Genomic DNA, 19,108 nt, shown 5'->3' on the forward strand with positions numbered 1-19,108 from the left:
TCCATCATATTGTCTATCATTAGGTTTAAGAATCTTTCTCCCCAGGCTTCTTCCCCCATACCACTTTCATAATTTTCCCAGTCCACTTCTTTACAGTTGAAATCTCCTACTAATATCACTTTTCTCCTTTCTTTAACGATTCTCATTAGACTCCTTATTGTGTCATCTATCATGTCTTTATATTCTTGATTGGTCCATGAATTTGTTTTGGTGGCACATATGTTACAATGATTGTTATCTCTTTTTATTAATATGCATCTTAATATACAATACTTCTGCTTTTCCTTCCCACATTCCACTTGATTGATCACTATCTCCTTCCTTAACATTATCATGACTCCTCCTCCTCCTTTACCCACTCTGTCTCTTCTCCATACATTATACCTATTATCCAAGACTATTTTGATTTCCTCATTTAGTTTTGTTTCAGCCAGGCATACAATATCTGGATTTTCTTTCCTTATGTAATCTCTTAATTCTAATTTACTTGATAAAACCCGTCTATGTTCGTATACATCATTTTTAGTCTTTTGCCTTTATCATTTTTAGTTAAACTTGTTCCACTTTTTTCTCTTCCTTCTCGTTTATATACCATTTCCTTATCCTGTCTCCTAGAATTCTCCAAAAAAATGCCTTCTTCTCCTCTTCTGACCTTTCATTATTCTTTTCCTTACTGCTGCTGCCAGTTCATTGTATCTCTTCCTTTCTTCCTCATTTCTATTTTTCTTTATATAGATATCCTTGCAGCCTTCTGTTTCTCTAAGTTTTGTTGTTCTATATAATATTTCTTCTGTTGCTGCTTGTGATTTTAGTAATATTTTAATTGGTCTCGTTTTTCCTTCTTGATATGGTCCCATTCTGTTTATTTCTTCTACTTCCTCTTCCAAGTTCTGCCTATCTTCGTCATTAAGATTCTTCAGTAGGTCTTTGACTGATTTCATTTCTTCTTTTCTCTTTTGGTCTATATTTTATATTTTTTCTTTTATTCCAAATACGACTACACTCTTCTTTTTTCTGCAATTTCTCTAACTAGATTTTCTTTTGTCTTGAGGACTCCTATCATTTTGTTTGTCATATTTTCTTCTTTTTCTTTAAGTTGTTCTTGAATCACCTCCTGAAAATCGGCCTTATCTTTCTTATCTTGGACTCTCCATGCTTGTACTTCTTTTTTAATCACGTTCTGTACTCTTTCCTCTTCCTTGTTTACTAGATCTTTCAGCTTCTCCTTTTCTTTCTCGGCTTTACCGAGTCCTTCTTCCATCTGCTTCTTGTAGTTAGCTACTTCCTTTTTTAGTTCTTCGTTTTCCGCTCTTAGCCTAGCTTCATTTTCTTCCACTTTTCTTATCCTTTCTCTCAGTCTTATAAACTCCATTTCCTGTTCTTTATTCTCTTTCATTTCCATCTCCTTTATCAGTTTATCTAGTTTACATTCAATATTGAACACTCTCTTAAGTAGTGAAGTTGTCGTCGTATCGAACCCTTGAATCGCGTTCTCCCTCACCGTCATAGTCATCATCAGCCCCTTCTCTATTCTCATGTCTGCATTTGGATGGATTATCTTTTTCACTCATTATTCTTTAATAATTGATTTCATGAAGAGAGAAAAAAAAAAATGAGTCCACACTACCTGCCCAGGCCACTGTAAATACTATACAACAGGTGTAGTGAAGATCAGCTGATCGTCGGAACTGCGCCAGTGCGTCCGCTCTCAACCGTGTCTCTCGAATGTGTGTGTGTGTGTGTGTGTCTGTGGTAAGTGCATGTTGTTTTGTGAGAAGTAAGAGAGTTGTCTTTAGATGGCAGGCTGTGACTGCCCCCCTTGAGTTGTGAGACAGAAAGGGAAACATTCAGCGAGATCACAACTAGCTTTAATGAAAAGTTCACAGCACCCCCTGAACTACTGCTATTAGACCTTGCTGGTAGTAAATGATCGTTTCGGTAGGTGTCTACTACCTCCTCCATGTTATTTCTATTTGCAAGACCCATTTTCCATGACTGTGACAATGTGTGTATTTACCTATTTGTATTTACCTATTTGTGTATTACAGGGCCCGAGCTAAGCTCTCTGTGTCCTGTCTCCTTGTCCACTCCTGTCATATCTCTCTTTCATCTGATTGACACACACTGCGTCAACGACATCACTGCTCAGTTCATTCCACTTATCAATACTACGATGCGGGAAATTGTACTTTCTCACGTCATTTAGACAGATGTCTTTTATAAGTTTTTTTTCCATGTCCTCAGAGATAATTACTTGTGGTCACCTTTATCAATTCTCTGTCCAATATGTCAATCTTGTTCACCAATTTATACATAGTTATCATGTCTCCCCTTGTTCTTCTCTCTTCCAATGTGGTCAGCCCCAGTTCCCTCAGTCTTTCCTCATAGTCTAACTCTTTGAATCCTGGTACTATCCTTGTTGCCAGCCTCTGTACCCTTTCCACCTTCTTCACATTTTTCTTCATGTGCGGTGACCAGACGCAAGCTGCACATTCTAACTGGGGTCTTATTAAAGTGCATAGTATCTTCATAATTCCTTCATCTAGGTAGTGGAATGCAAGACCAATATTTTGAAGCATGTTATATGTTTTCCAAAATATTTTGTTAATGTGTTTCTCCGGTGACAAAGTGTTTTGCATGGTTACTCCTAAGTCTTTCTCCTCATTGGTCTCTTCAATTTTCTCATCACCCAGCCTGTAATCCCTGTTTGGTCTGTATCTACTTCTTCTCATTTTCATAACATGGCTCTTGTTTATATTAAATTCCATCTGCCACTCTTTACTCCACTCATATATTTTATCAAGATCTTCCTGTAACTTGTTACAATCTTCCACATTCTTTACTCTCCTCATAATTTTAGTATTGTCCGCAAACATATTCATGTAACTGTCAATTCCTACTGGCATATCATTAACATAAATCAAAAACATGATGGGGCTAAGCACTGACCCTTGTGGAACTCCACTGGTTACCTTTTTCCACTCTGACTTCTTTCCTTTCACCACTGTTCACATTTCTCTTCCCACTAAGTAATTTTCCATCCATTTTGCTAGTTTATCACTTACTCCTCCAATTTTCTTTAGTTTCCACATCAGTCTATTGTGTGGCACTTTATCAACGACCTTTCTCAAGTCCAGGTAAATAGCATCCACCGATCCCTCTCTATGTTGTAGTATGTCAGTCACTCTTGAATAAAAACATAAATTGGATACGCACGATCTTCCTTTTCTGAAACCAAACTGCCTTTCACTCAGAATGTTTTCACTTTCTAGATACTCACTCCACTTAGCTTTAATTACTTCTTCACATACCTTGCACAATATACTAGTCAACGATACTGGTCTGTAATTTAACGGTTCCATTCTACTTCCATTCTTATATATAGGCACAATGTCAGCTCTTTTCCACTCTTTCGAGACTATTCCTGTTCGTATGGAGGTTTCCACAATATCAAATATGGGATTCAACAACTGATCTTTACATTCTTTCAGCAACCTCCCAGATATGCCATCAGGCCCCATTGATTTATTAATATCCAAGTTACTTATAATTTTCCTTATATCTTTAGTAACCATGATGTCCTGCATTTGATTTATTTTCGTAAGCCTTTCTCCTGTAAAATGTGTGCGTGTGTGTGTGTGTGTGTGTGTGTGTGTGTGTGTGTGTGTGTGTGTGTGTGTGTGTGTGTGTGTGTGTACTTACCTAGTTGTAGTTTTACAGGGTCTGAGCTTTATGCTCGTGTGGCCCCGTCTCCATATCTACACTTATCCAATCTTACTTTAAAAGTACGCACACTCGTTGCAGACACTACTTCTTCATTTAAACTGTTCCATGTCTCAAAACATCTTTGCGGGAAACTATATTTTTGAACATCTCTCAGACATCTTCCCTTTCTCAGCTTTTTACTATGCGATCTTGTGCTTCGAATGTCATATTCTTCTCTCAGGATCTGTTTCTCATTATCCACTTGGTCCATTCTGTTGATCAATTTATAAACTTGTATCAGATCTCCTCTCTCCCTTCTTTTTTCCAGGGTTGGTAGATCAATAGCCTTTAGTCTCTCCTTATAAGTCATCCCTTCAAATTCTGGAACCATTCTTGTAGCCATTTTTTGTAGTCTCTCCAACTTCCTTATGTGTTTCTTTTTATGAGGGGTCCACACTACTCCTGCATATTCCAATCTGGGTCTTATTATAGTAATTATCAATTTCTTCATCATTTCTTTGTCCATGTAGTGAAATGCTACTCCAATATTCCTCAGCAAATTATATGTCTCTCTAAAAATTCTATCAATATGGCTTAACGGTTGAATGTTTTCTTCCATCGTCACTCTTAAGTCCTTTTCCTTTTTTACTTTCTCCAGTTCTACTCCATCTCCCATCTTATAGATTCCCACGGGTCGTCTTTCACTCTTTCCCATTTCCATGACATGGCTTTTGTCCACATTGAATTCCATTTCCCACTTTTTACTCCATTCCCAGATCTTATTTAGGTCTTTTTGCAGGATTTCACAATCCTCTTTGTGCTTTATAACTCTGCACAGTTTCGTATCATCTGCAAACAGATTTATGTAGCTGTTCACTCCTTCTGGCATGTCGTTAATATAAATGAGGAAAAGTATTGGTGTCAATACTGACCCGTGTGGCACTTTGCTTTCTACTGCTCTCCACTTGGACTTCATATCTTTAACTACCGTTCTTATTTCTCTCCCCCTCAAATAATTTTCTATCCATCTCAATGTGCTTCCTTTTACCCGGTCCGCTGCGGACGATGACATGGTGTCGCTGGTAAAAAAATTCCGAAGACTGCGGACGACGCACGTTATGCGTCGGCATATAAAAATATTCATAGAATATTTCTCAAATTTTGACAGAGTTATCCCTGAAGACTGCCCATGCTTTGTTTATGTCCATGACCTTGGACGAGGCTTATTACATGTCAGTCATTTACAGTAATTCACAACACAATACTCCTTTGTTTCACAACACACAAGACTCATTTCACTCATCTGTTTCACAGCACTCATGTCACTCATCTGTGACAACACATCACTTATCTACCTCACTATATCGCTATCGCTCATACTATTCTGAGAGAGAGAGAGAGAGAGAGAGAGAGAGAGAGAGAGAGAGAGAGAGAGAGAGAGAGAGAGAGAGAGAGAGAGAGAGAGTATTACTGTCATGTGGTCATTTATCTTATTGCTTTTTATTACTTTTGCATTTGCATGTAATCATTACGAACATGCCTTGACAATTTGAGGTACATAAACATTATATAAATGCCGTAGACAAAGTAAAACATAAATGGCGACCAATACGGCAACATCATCAGCTGGTATTTACCGCTCACCACAGTGGGCATAGAAAATGCCTGGCTCAGACATGTTTTGGTTTATAGCGCAAAACTTTACATATATAACAGGTACTTAGAACCCATTTTTCTTTGGTTTTGGACCACAAGGATTCCATTTCTGCAATAAAAAATATTGCTCAAACCCGCCGCACTGGCAGTACATGTTTTGAAAAATAGTGCCGCAGCGGACGGGTTAAACCTCCTTCCTTCCGCTCCTATATATGGGAACCACCTCAGCTCTTTTCCATTCTACTGGTACTTCCATTTTCTATTGAGCATTTTATGATGTTGTATATAGGACTTACTAGTTCTTCCCTACATTCTTTCAGTATTCTGCCTGAGACTTCATCCGGTCCCATTGCCTTCTCTTCATCCAGTTCCTTCATTAACTCTTTTATTTTGTTACGGCCCGCCCGTAACATACTCCACTACCATCACCTCCTCCGCTTGCTACCTCGTTCGCCACCTCTCCACCTCCCCTTCCACGTCACCGTCTCTTGAAGCCCCGCTACTGTCCCGAAGTTGGATTCACGCGGCCCCATTCGACTCAAGCGGAAGTGTTAAGCAATCTCCCTGATTTCTGGAAGTCAGTCGAGGTCAAGGCCTCAACCAGTGAACGCAATGCCTCTTGGACTACCGTGGGATCCCCCTCACCCAGCTCTTCACCACTGCGACACCTCATAAGTATCACTTCCACTCGTCCTGTTTTTTCCACATTGCCTCCATATAGGATAAGTATTATTGTTAGGTATTAAGTTGGGGTCTTTATTGTTGTATTTATTTATGTGTTATATGTATATGTGTATGTCATTTTCATGTGTTTCATGTTATATCTCTATGTGTATGTCAGTTTCATTATCATTGGGTTATTAAATAGCTTCTTAAGTGTCCCCCCTTGCATTTCCTCACCAGTTGAACCTGCAGTGTTTTTTTTTATTGTTATTGTTCACCGGCTCTCCGATGCCAATCTTACCCATTTAAACGGTGAACGTAACAATTGGCGACCGTGACAGGACCATTATAACCCTTGTTCAGTGTTCCATTTTTCCAGTGACTTTTTTTCTGTGATTACATTATTTTCTTATGTGTTTCTGTGGTGTTGTGACTTTGATATGGTTTTTTTCTGTGACTTACTCTGTGTGTGATTTAAATTTACCTTTGTGCGATCAAGTGGCTCCTTTTAGGTTAAAAGTGCTTCGTGACTTTCATTGGTATCGCATAGCAGTGGTAGAGCAGGAAACCAGGTAGAAAGGCGTGTTCACCGACAGCACTTATCTCTATTTTTTGCACATAGGCAGGTGTGTAATAAGTGTTATCCAAGTGTTGGGATCATCATATGTTCATGCGAACCCTCAATCCTCTCACTTCACGGATAATTTTTCTCGCTAGTTAGAATTGGCCATTTTAACTAGTCTCTCAGACTAATCCGCCTCCTTATCAATAACAAGTCTCAGTACAATTCACTCCTCACTCTCAAGTCTCGTAACTAGAGTAATCCGGATCCCTCTTAATGCCGTAATTCTCTAGTTTACCCCCCTCAGTGATTGTACTCATAAGTGTTTACTTAAGTATAATCTAGGTAATTTCCAAGGTTGCCTTTATTATCACTCTGCCAAGTTCCTCACTTAAGTAATTCACTTATCATTTTTTTTGTTGTTTGTTTAACATCTATTCAATATGGCTTCCGCTCAGTTTAACGTTGAAAATTTTTGTGGTGACCTTTCTCTGGAACAACTTAAAGATGCTAATATAAAGAAGGACCAGTGGAAAGCCATCGCTAAACATTTTGATGTTCCCATCACGTCTCAGATGACTAAAGAGGTCGTTAAGAATGTAGTTGTTGAACATCTAGTGCAAGGTCAGTTGCTAGGAAATGCCATAGAAGAGTTAACTCCCATGTCAGCAGCCTCTATGAGGACTATAATACACAGTCCCCAGGAAGAACAGGATAAGAGTAAGATAAGTCAGTGGGAAATTGAGAAGCTTAGACTAGAATACCGGATGCATGAAAAACAAATGCAACTACAGGCAGAAAAAGAAGCGAAAGAAATGCAACTACAGGAAAAACAAATGCAACTACAGGCAGGAAAAGAAGAGAGAGAATTACAGGAAAGACAAATGTAACTACAGGCAGAAAAGGAAGAGAGAGAATTTCAGTTACAACTTAAAAGGCAGGAGAAAGAGTTAGAAATTCAGGAGTTAACCCTACGAAATGACGCTAAGTTTAGAGGGGAAGAAATAGATATAAAGAAAAAGTTAGCAAGCTTTAATCCTGCTACAGCTGCTCCGCTAGTTCCCCCTTTTGATAAATCTGATGTTGACGGGTCATTTCGCGCTTTTGAGAAGATTGCTAATAGGAGTAAATGGCCCAAGGATCAGTGGGTGTCTCTCCTTGTCCCCAAGCTAGTAGGAAAAGCTTACAGGGTATACAACGGCCTTAGTGATGAGGTAGAGTATGAAGAGATCAAAGGTAACATTCTAGACGCCTACTCTATCACTTCTGACGGATACAGACAACAGTTCAGTATGTGAAACCAGACTCTCACACCTATGTTGAATTTGCTAGTGAGAAACTAAGACAATTTAAGAAATGGTTAGCCGCCCTTAACATTACCACCTTTTCGGAGTTGCTCAATCTAATGGTCCTGGAAGAATGGAAGAACAAGTTACCCTTTAATATTCTGAGGCATGTGGAAGAACGGGGAGAGAGTGATCTTATGTCTGCTGCTAAAGTGGCTGATGCCTTTGCTTTGTTGATGGGATCCCTGGGTAGTAGAGGTCGTGGTTCACCATCTAATGTTAGGTCCTCCTTTGGGGAAGGTTTTGGGGGCGTGGGTGGTAAGCCGACCGGATTCTCGCCAAATGTGTATAATTCCCACTGGTGTACATACTGTAAGAAACCAGGTCACACGATCCAAAAATGTAGACACCCAAATTGCAAGGCCTCTCAACGTCAACCTTCTTTTGTGGCCCCTAAACATAACACATTTGAGAACAAGAAACCAGTGGCACTAGCTAACCCTGTCAACTCTCCTCTACAACTTTATGACTCGTACACGTATCAAGGTAAAATGTCCCTGACTGATGGTAAAGACAAAGCAATAAATGTCAAGGTTCTGCGTGATACAGGTGCTGCCCAATCCATCTTAACCCTTAAACTGCACAATTATGATTTCAGGACAGCTGCAGGGTGCGCAAAAAATGGCAAAAAATCAACTTACTTGAAAACTATCTTTGATCTTATGGAACTCAAAGGAGACAAGTAGAGCACTGAAAAGTGAAACAAAAAATGTAAAAAATTACATTGTGTGGCAGTGATGGCTGGCTGAAGTTCTTTGGGAAGTCCAGTGACAGAGCCAGGAGGGTGGGAAAGAGATCATACTGCACTTCCCAATCATGTTTGATTTTTTCTTCCTTTATCCAAAACTATTTATAGTTTGCAGCATGGTGTTATTCAGTATTGTTTCAGTGTGTGATACTCAGTGAAACAAAGTACAGCACACATTGGTACTTGACATTCTTCAGTGCGCTCGTGACCTTGAGAGGCAGGAGGGTGTTTACGGCATCTCTTGGGCTTTCTCACAGCACCAGAAGTTGATTACTGTAAATAATCTACATCATCAGGGCCTAGTGCAAGCTTTCTTTTACTATCTCCTCCTTTTATGACATCTTCTGCCTCCCCATGGCCATGAATGTGGGAGCCAGGAGGCCCAGCATCGGAAGATGATCATGAATTACCGTCTTCCATGACTGCCTAAGGCTGACTGAGATAATAATGCCTATATGAAGCCGCTGAAAAAGAGGGATGATGTTGCCACATGATGTTCATTGGATTTTACGGTGGCTGTGCGGGAACTTTTGAAATACAGCTTAGAAAACCTGTCTTCTTAAGATGTCTGGCGCAGTTGGTCACATAGCATCTTAAGATGTCTGGCGCAGTTTACGGGTTAAGGAAGGATGTCATCCCTAATATCAAACAGGCTTTCACTGAGGAGAAGGTGATCCTTACAGGTCTTGAATCACAGCTCTCCTATCCCTTGGCTAAAATTAGCTTACAGTGCTCTTTCATTTCAGGAGAGGTTGTGGTAGCCATTAAACCTAGTGAACTGCCAGTACCGTGGGTACATCTTGTACTGGGTAACGATCTTGCGGGTAACTTGGCTGTTCCTAACTTAATTGTTCTTGATTCCTCCTTACCAGAAAGTCCCACTAAGACCCTGGACGAAACATCCCCTCACTTCTTCCCAGTGTGTGCAGTCACCAGGTCTCAGTCCAAGTCCCCTGCCCTTTCACCACCTCCTCCACCAATGACTGCCTCTACTGACAACTTGTACAATAACATCATTTCAAAGGAGAATTTGATTAATGCTCAGGAACAGGATCTCACTTTGGCTAAGATCAGACATGTTGCCAGTGTGACAAAGGATATGTCTAAATTGCCTTGTTTTTATTATCAGGAAGGAGTCCTGATGCGTGCCTACAGACCTTCTGAACTGAAACAACTAGACACCTGGTCAGAAACACATCAAGTTGTCATCCCTTGTCTGTAAGACCAGCCATTATAGAACTAGCTCATGATGGATTGTCAGGTCATCTAGGCATCCAAAAAACCTACAAGAAGGCTCTTCAACATTTTTTTTGGCCAGAAATGAAAAAAGATGTGTCACACTATGTAAAAACATGTCACATATGTCAAATTGTGGGTAAGCCTAACGAACGCCTTGTGCCAGCTCCTCTGACGCCTATTCCAGTTCAGACGGAGCCCTTCGAAAAGATCATTCTGGACTGTGTAGGGCCCTTACCCAAAACCAAACGAGGGAATCAGGATTTGTTAACGCTCATGGATCCCACTGCCAGGTACCCTGAAGCATTCCCACTTAAGAACATCACATCAAAGACCATTGTAAAACATCTAATACATTTTTGTACCTCGGTAAGAATTCCAAAACAAATTCAGTCTGACAAGGGTAGCAATTTCACTAGCAATTTTTTCCAACAGATAGTGAATGAGCTAAACATCGACCATGTAACCTCCTCGCCTTACCACCCCCAATCCCAAGGCTGTCTGGAGCGGTTTCACCAAACATTAAAATCCATGATGAAGAAGTATTGCTTGGAGCATCAAGGAGACTGGGATGAAAGTATCTCTTTCCTTCTCTTCGCTTTAAGAGAATCTCCTCAAGATTCTTTAGGTTACTCCCCTTTTGAATTACTCTATGGTAGACAGATCAGGGGGCCTCTCAAAATATTAAAGGATCAATGGTTTACTCAAAATACTCCTTCAAGCCCCAGTGTATCTGACTACATCAGTAACCTTAAGAATAAAATCAGTGAAGTCAGATCTTTTGCTAAATCAAACTTCCTCAAATCTCAAACTAAAATGCAACAAAATCCTCTTCACAAATCTGTCATGAGAAGTTTCAAACCAGGAGACAAGGTTTTACTTTTTCTCCCCACTCCAGGTAATGCTCTTCACAGTAAGTTCATGGGACCTTATGTTGTGGCTCAAAAATTAAGTCCATTAAACTGTGGCCCACACTCCTGACTGTCGTAAGGATTCCCAACTAGTTCATATTAACCTAATGAAACCTTACCACTCCAGAGAACCAGAGGACGACTTGTCTCGCACTGTACCTGTATGTCTGGTAGGGAAGGAGTCTGGTCCTGTGCCCCCCGAGGAAGAGTCCGACATCGAATTCCTCTTCTCATCACCTAAAGGACGCCCCTCAAACAGCCAAATCATGTCCAACCTTGATGAGGTGTTTCTTTCCTTAACACCTTCACAACAGTCTGATCTTAAAAAGTTATTGTTAGACTTTCAGAAATCACAGGTGACCTTCCAGGACTTTGTACTACTATCCAACATGATATAACTTTAATATCTAATGACATCAAGCCTATAAGACAACCAGCCTATCGCATTTCACCCATTAAAAGAGATTTGATGAAAAAAGAGGCAGACTATCTGCTCTGTCATCACCTTGCAGAACCTAGTATATCCCCCTGGGCTTCTCCCTGCCTGTTAACATCTAAGCCAGATGGTAGTAGTCGATTTTGCACCGACTACAGGAAATCAAATAAAGTGACGTTGCCAGACTCCTACCCATTGCCCTTGATAGAGGACCTTATAGATAGCATAGGAGTAGCCAAATTTGTAACCACTATAGATTTACTTAAAGGTTACTACCAGATTCCCCTCTCGGACGAGGCCCGAATAATATCCGCCTTCATCACCCCCTTCGGGATATACCAATACACAGTGATGCCCTTCGGCTTGTCTAATGCTCCCGCCACCTTCCAGAGGGCAATAAATTACATCATCCAGGACTTGGAGGGAACATCTGCCTATCTGGACGACCTGGTGGTGACTTCGGACGACTGGGTGACACATCTGACCCGTCTTCGGAGGCTGATGGGTCGGTTGCAGGAAGCCGGTTTTACAATCAACCTGGCCAAGTCCACCTTTGGGAAGTCTACGGTGGTCTACCTGGGACATGTGGTGGGGAACGGCAAGGTTCGCCGCAAGAGAGCCAATGTAGAGGCCATCCTTGGCTTCCCTGTCCCTACCACCAGGAAAGCTCTCATGAGGTTCTTGGGGATGGCTGGTTTCTACAGACGATTCTGTAGGAACTTCTCCACCCTGGCCGCCCCCCTGACGGACCTTATCAGCACTTCCGACCCCTTCCACTGGACCCCGACCTGTGACCAAGCCTTCCAACATCTCAAGGCGTTCCTCTCCTCGGAGCCAGTGGTCTGGACGACAGATCACTCATGCCCCTTCCATCTACAAGTGGACGCAAGTGGAGTTGGAGTGGGTGCTGTCCTCCTACAAGCGGACCCCACAAGCGGCATCCTCCATCCCATCGCCTATCACTCCGTCAAGCTGAAGAAACACCAACTGAGCTACTCCACCATCTAGAAGGAGGCTCTGGCACTTGTCCTGGCGCTCCAACGTTTTGAGTGCTACCTTCATCCTGGCCCTCAAACTACGAAGGTCTTCACCGATCACAACCCTCTGGCCTTCCTTCATGCCATGAAGAACCGAAACCAATGCATTCTTAGGTGGGCCTTGTTAACTCAACCCTTCAACCTGGAAGTCCACCATATCAAGGGGGTGAACAACATCATCGCCAACGCCTTATCAAGATCACCCGTCTCACCTCCTTCATGAGCCCATTACGGAGGTCTTAGGAGGGAGGAAATGTTACGGCCCGCCCGTAACATACTCCACTACCATCACCTCCGCTTGCTACCTCGTTCGCCACCTCTCCACCTCCCCTTCCACGTCACCGTCTCATGAACCTTCCACGTCACCGTCTCATGAACCCTCCACGTCACCGTCTCATGAAGCCCCACTACTGTCCCGAAGTTGGATTCACTCGACCCCATTCGACTCAAGCGGAAGTGTTAAGCAAGCTCCCTGATTTCTGGAAGTCAGTCAAGGTCAAGGCCTCAACCAGTGAACACAATGCCTCTTGGACTACTGTGGGATCCACCTCATCCAGCTCTTTACCACTGCGACACATAAGTATCACTTCCCCTCGTCCCGTTTTTTTCCACATTGCCTCCATATAGGATTAGTATTATTGTTAGGTATTAAGTTGGGTTCTTTATTGTTGTATTTATTTATGTGTTATATGTATATGTGTATGTCATTTTCATGTGTTTCATGTTATATCTCTATGTGTATGTCAGTTTCATTATCATTGGGTTATTAACCCGTACAGCGTCAGAGACGTACGAGATACGTCGGCTACTCTGAGCGAACCGGGCGTCAGAGACGTATGCGCTACGTCGGCGAGCTTCCTCGTGTTTTCGGAGGTATTGCGTCCTCAAAACCTACCATTATACTGCTCATGCTGCCTCCTCGTCCCTGCTAACATGAATGCTTCCTGTATTTATTTATTACATATCTGAACTTTAGCAGTTTCTGCTGCCTTCAGCTCAGTGTAGCAGAAAACTGACGCCTCAACTCCACTAATATGAATGAAGCGTAATTTCCATTACTTACTCTTACCATTTCATATGTTTTTGGTAACTGTTATATTGTGGTAGTGAAAACTTTGTATGGCATAAATAAGAATTTTCCAATCGCTTTGTTATAAGAAAAACAAGTACATATTACTCGGAAAATATTTGCACCACGAAAGGCAACACTCCATCACGATATCTCGTGTCTATTTTTAGCCACAAACACTCCCAAAAAGCAAAACATGACATGTTGTTTTTCTTTCAACTCAGGAACGATATTATGTATGTGTCCAACTCAGGGATCGACTGGTGAGAAACGAGGAAGCAAATAAACTAGTCACATAAGGCTTTGCTAAGTCGCTAACCTTAGCGCAAAACATCTCGCACCAATTAATACCACTTCCAGTCAGTTCTGGGAGGAATGACTGTCATTTTCATTTGTTTCACATCATTTAAGAGTGGTTAAGCAAAAAAAAAAAAAAAAAAAAAAAAAAAAAAAAAAAAAAAAATCCATGATGTGGCCAGCACTGGCGAAATCACAAAGTCTCAGATCTGCTGACGCTGTACTGGTTAAATAGCTTCTTAAGTGTCCCCCTTTGCATTTCCTCACCAGTTGAACCTGCAGTGTTTTTTTTTATTGTTATTGTTCACCGGCTCCCCGATGCCAATCTTACCCATTTATCCGGTGAACGTAACAATTTCAAGCTTGGTTACTTTAATCTCTTTCATATAGACTGTCTCTCTATTACTCTGTGGCCTTTCAAATTTGGATTCCTTAATAAAGACCTCCTGGAATTTATCATTTAATAGTTCTGCCATACTTTTTGGGTCTTCCACCATCCCGTTCTCTCCTTTTAACCTTTCTATTGTTTCTTTTTGCCTAATTTTTTCATTTATGAATCTGTAGAACAATTTTGGTTACTCCTTACATTTTTCGACAATGTCCTATTCAAAGTTCTTTCCTCTTCCTTCCTCACCTTAACATATTCATTTCTTGCTGCCTTGAAGTTTTCCTTATTTACTGGATTTCTATTTCTCCTCCATCTTTTTCATGCTCCATCTCTTTTCTCCTTTGCCCTAGCACACCTTGCATTAAACCAATCTTTCTTTCCTTCTTCTTTAGGTCTATATTTTGGGACATATTCCCTGACTCCTGTTTTGTATATTTCCAAAACTAAGTTATACTTCTCTTGCATCGTCTCTGAGTTTTCCATCTCCTCCCACATTAAGTTTTTAAAATTGTTCTTGAGATTCTCAATATCAGCCTTTCTGTAATTTAATCGGTCTCCTTTGTATGAATCGTCTCTATCTTCCTTTCCCTCTCCTATATTCATTTTTAACATTACATGGTCACTCTTTCCCAATGGGCACTTATATCTTATATCATCATTCATTTGTATACCCCTTGTAAAAACTAGGTCCAATCTCGCTGGCTCGTCATTTCCTCTGAATCTTGTGCATTCCTTTACTCTCTGGTGCATCATATATATTGTCTATCATTAGGTTCAGGAATCTTTCTCCCCAGGCTTCTTCCCCCATACCACTTTCATAATTTTTCCAGTCCACTTCTTTACAGTTGAAATCTTCAATTAATATCACTTTTCTCCTTTCTTTAACAATTCTCGTTAGACTCCTTATTGTGTCATCTATCATGTCTTTATATTCTTGATTGGTCCATTAATTTGTTTTTGGTGGCACATATGTTACAATGATTGTTAACTCTTTTTTATTAATATGCATCTTAACATACAGTACTTCTGCTTTTCCTTCCCCACATTTCACTTGGTTTATCACTATCTCCTTCCTTAACATTATTATGACTCCTCCTCCTCCTTTATCCCCTCTGTCTCTTCTCCATATATTATACCTATTATCCAAGTCTATTTTGATTGCCTCATTTAGTTTTGTTTCAGCCAGGCATACAATATCTGGATTTTCTTTCTTCATGTAATCTCTTAATTCTAATTTACTTGATAAAACCCTGTCTATGTTCGTATACATCATTTTTATTCTCTTGCCTTTATCATTTTTAGTTAAACTTGTTCCACTTTTTTCGCCTCCAAGAGTCTCTTTTATATACCATTTCCTTATCCTGTCTCCTAGAATTCTAAAAAAAAATGCCTTTTTTTCCTCTTCTGACCTTTCATTATTTTTTTCCCTTACTGCTACCGCCAGTTTGTTGTATCTCTTCCTTTCTTTCTCATTTCTATTTTTCTTTATATAGATATCCTTGCAGCCTTCTGTTTCTCTAAGTTTTGTTGTTCTATATAATATTTCTTCTGTTGCTGCTTGTGATTTTAGTAGTATTTTAATTGGTCTCGTTTCTCCTTCTTGATATAGTCCTATTCTGTTTATTTCTTCTACTTCCTCTTCTAAGTTCTGCCTATCTTCGTCGTTCAGATTTTTTGGTAGGTCTTTGACTGATTTCATTTCTTTTATTTCTCTTCTTGGTCTATATTTTATATTTTTTTCTTTTATTCCAAATACGATTACACTCTTCTTTTTTTCTGCAATTTCTCTAACTAGATTTTCTTTTGTCTTGAGGACTCCTATCATTTTGTTTGTCATATTTTCCTCTTTTTCTTTTAGTTGTTCTTGAATCACCTCCTGAAAATCAGCCTTATCTTTCTTATCTTGGACTCTCCATGCTTGTACTTCTTTTTTAATCACGTTCTGTACTCTTTCCTCTTCTTTGTTTACTAGATCTCTCAGCTTCTCTTTTTCTTTCTCGGCTTTACCGAGTCCTTCTTCCATCTGCTTCTTGTAGTTAGCTACTTCCTTTTTCAGTTCTTCGTTTTCCGCTCTTAGCCTAGCTTCGTTTTCTTCCACTTTTTTTATCCTTTCTCTCAGTTTTTTAAACTCTTTTTCATGTTCTTCATTCTCTTTCATTCCTATACTCTCCTTTATCCATTTATCTAGTTTATGTTCAATAGTTAACACTCTCTTAAGTAGTGAAGTATTCACCGTATCGAAACCTTCAAATGCACTCTCTCCCTCATCAACATAGTGATCATCTTTCATTCTTTCCCTAGTCTCATACCTGCATTTTGATGGAATCTCTTCTTTATTCATGATTCTTTAACAGTTAATTTAAAGAAAAATGAGTCCACACTACTTGCCCAGGCCACTGTAAATACTAAATAATAGGTAGTGAAGATCAGCTGATTGTCTGAGCGACGCCAGTGTGTCCTTCCTCAACCGCGTCTGGTGTGTGTGTGTGTATTTACCTAGTTGTAGTTTTACAGGGCCTGGGCTTTAGGCTCGTGTGGCTCCGTCTCCATATCTACACTTATCAAATTTTTCTTTAAAACTATGTACACTCTTTGCTGACACCACTTCCTCACTCAAACTGTTCCAAGTCTCAACACATCTTTGCGGGAAACTAAATTTTTTAACATCTCTCAGACATCTTCCTTTCCTCAGTTTCTTACTATGTGATCTTGTGCTTCTAATGTCATATTCTTCTCTCAGGATTAGTTTTTCATTATCCACTTGATCCATTCCGTTAATCAATTTATAAACTTGTATCAGATCCCCCCCCTCTCTCTTCTCTGTTCCAGGGTTGGTAGATCCATTGCTTTTAGTCTCTCCTCATATGTCATCCCTTTAAATTCTGGAACCATTCTTGTAGCCATTTTTTGTAGTCTCTCCAATTTCCTTATGTGTTTCTTTTTATGGGGTCCACACAACTCCTGCATATTCCAATCTGGGTCTTATTATAGTACTTATCAATTTCTTCATCATTTCTTTGTCCATATAGTGAAATGCTACTCCAATATTCCTTAGCAAATTATATGTTTCTCTAAAAATTCTCTTTTTATGAGGGGTCCACACTACTCCAGCATATTCCAATCTGAGTCTTATTATAGTACTTATCAATTTCTTTGTCCATGTAGTGAAATGCTACTCCAATATTCCTTAGCAAATTATACGTCTCTCTAAAAATTCTATCAATATGGCTTACCGGTTGATTGTTTTCTTCCATCGTCACTCCTAAGTCCTTTTCCTTTTTTACTTTCTCCAGTTCTACTCCATCTTCCATCTTATAGATTCCCACGGGTCATCTTTCACTCTTTCCCATTTCCATGACATGGCTTTTGTGTGTATGTGGATATACATATATATATATATATATATATATATATATATATATATATATATATATATATATATATATATATATATATTCATAAATAAAAACAATAAGCTTACAGAATGCAGATGACCAGATGTATTTTGATTTAGGGATGATGAAGACTTGAGTTCAGCCTCATGAGAGTAGGGTATTGGCACAGCTGTGGGTGCTGGTGTGATACTGGGCCTGACTGAGATGTTATGGCCGTTGGATGCTGTGTGTTGCCCTAAAGTCAATGCTACTTGTTCTGGCTCTGCAGTTACCATTTCTTTCTTCTCCTTGTTGTCCATAAACAAACCTGTGAGGTGGTCATCAGCATCCCTGAACAGCACATGGTACTTCTCTGGAACTGTAATGGCTATGTGAGAATGCAAGTATTTTGTTTTAAAAAGCAGAGGCATATCATCATCACAATCCTTTTTCACACACCATATTGGGAGTAAAGTTTCACACTGAAGAGATGATAATCTACTTGTATGTCAAATCACAAGTAAAAAAAAAAAAAAAAAAAAAAAAAAAAAAAATATATATATATATATATATATATATATATATATATATATATATATATATATATATATATATATATATATATATATATATATATATATATATATATATATATATATATATATATATATATATATATATATATATATATATATATACAATACACATCCAAACAAACAATTATGAATAGTAAAAGTAGTTAGTTAATGTATATGATTACTATTAAAGGTAAGAAACAGATACTCAAACACTCTTGGTCAAGAGATTAGGTGCATGACTATATGCAATCTACAAATCGCTCGTTTGCGACAACAACGTCATAACTCAAAAAAATTGATTTTTGAGTTATCCATATAGACATATTCATCTTGAAACGCAGATTTTTTTGGCAAAAGTGTCATAATTGTAGCTAAAAAATTGACCACTAGAGGCGCTAAATGTCCTAACGACATAACAATATGTACCAACTTGTTTGCGTGAAGAACGTTACATGTCAGTTGTGTTGTGACCATCGTTGGGTAACTACATTCACGCTCTCATTTAGAGTGTCGTATTTTTATTTAGAACTATGTTGCTACAAAATGTAAGTATTGAACTTATGAGTTATGTTTCATGCAATAAAGTGTTATTTTGATGTAATACGTTTTGTCTGTGAACATACAGCTCTATGTTTTACGTCATAATTCAAAATGTGTCATTATTGGTAAAAACAAATAGTTCTATGTTTTACATCCTAATTCAATATGTGTCATTATTTGAAAAAACTTGTGAATAATAGGTGTTGTATTTGAGTTATGACAGTATTGTTACAAACATTACCTCGTATTAGAGCAGCACATTTTTTTGTTTAACTTAAATTATGTCATTGTTATTTGAAAATCTAGCGAAAAATTAAAAAAAGGTAGTGTATTATTTAGATTGGTGACATTGTTGCAACAAAACATGGTATTCATAAATGTCATATTTTTTCAGATTAAATAGGTACCATGTCATGTAGAGGAAAAATTATGCTAGAATTAGCATTAAAGGCTAAGCAAAACAGTGAAGAAAACCCTGAGGAAAATAGTACAGGTAAATACTATCATAACCTTGATTCTATTTCTATATAATTTGCTTTAAGGTGGGAGGTATGCCTAATTT

The 19,108-nt window shown here is 39.2% G+C and overlaps 1 protein-coding gene across 1 annotated transcript in view; it reads right to left on the minus strand.

The window, feature by feature from the left end:
* Positions 1 to 19,108, minus strand: part of LOC123514294 (proline-rich receptor-like protein kinase PERK9) — a 102,095-nt gene that overhangs the window by 74,083 nt on the left and 8,904 nt on the right. The window contains exon 3 of the mRNA XM_045272112.1: positions 17,536 to 17,807. Within this exon, the coding sequence (XP_045128047.1) occupies positions 17,536 to 17,807 (272 nt within the window). The remainder of the gene's footprint in view (positions 1 to 17,535; positions 17,808 to 19,108) is intronic.

This window comes from Portunus trituberculatus, chromosome 37 (assembly GCF_017591435.1).
Source record: "Portunus trituberculatus isolate SZX2019 chromosome 37, ASM1759143v1, whole genome shotgun sequence".
NCBI lineage: Eukaryota > Metazoa > Arthropoda > Malacostraca > Decapoda > Portunidae > Portunus > Portunus trituberculatus.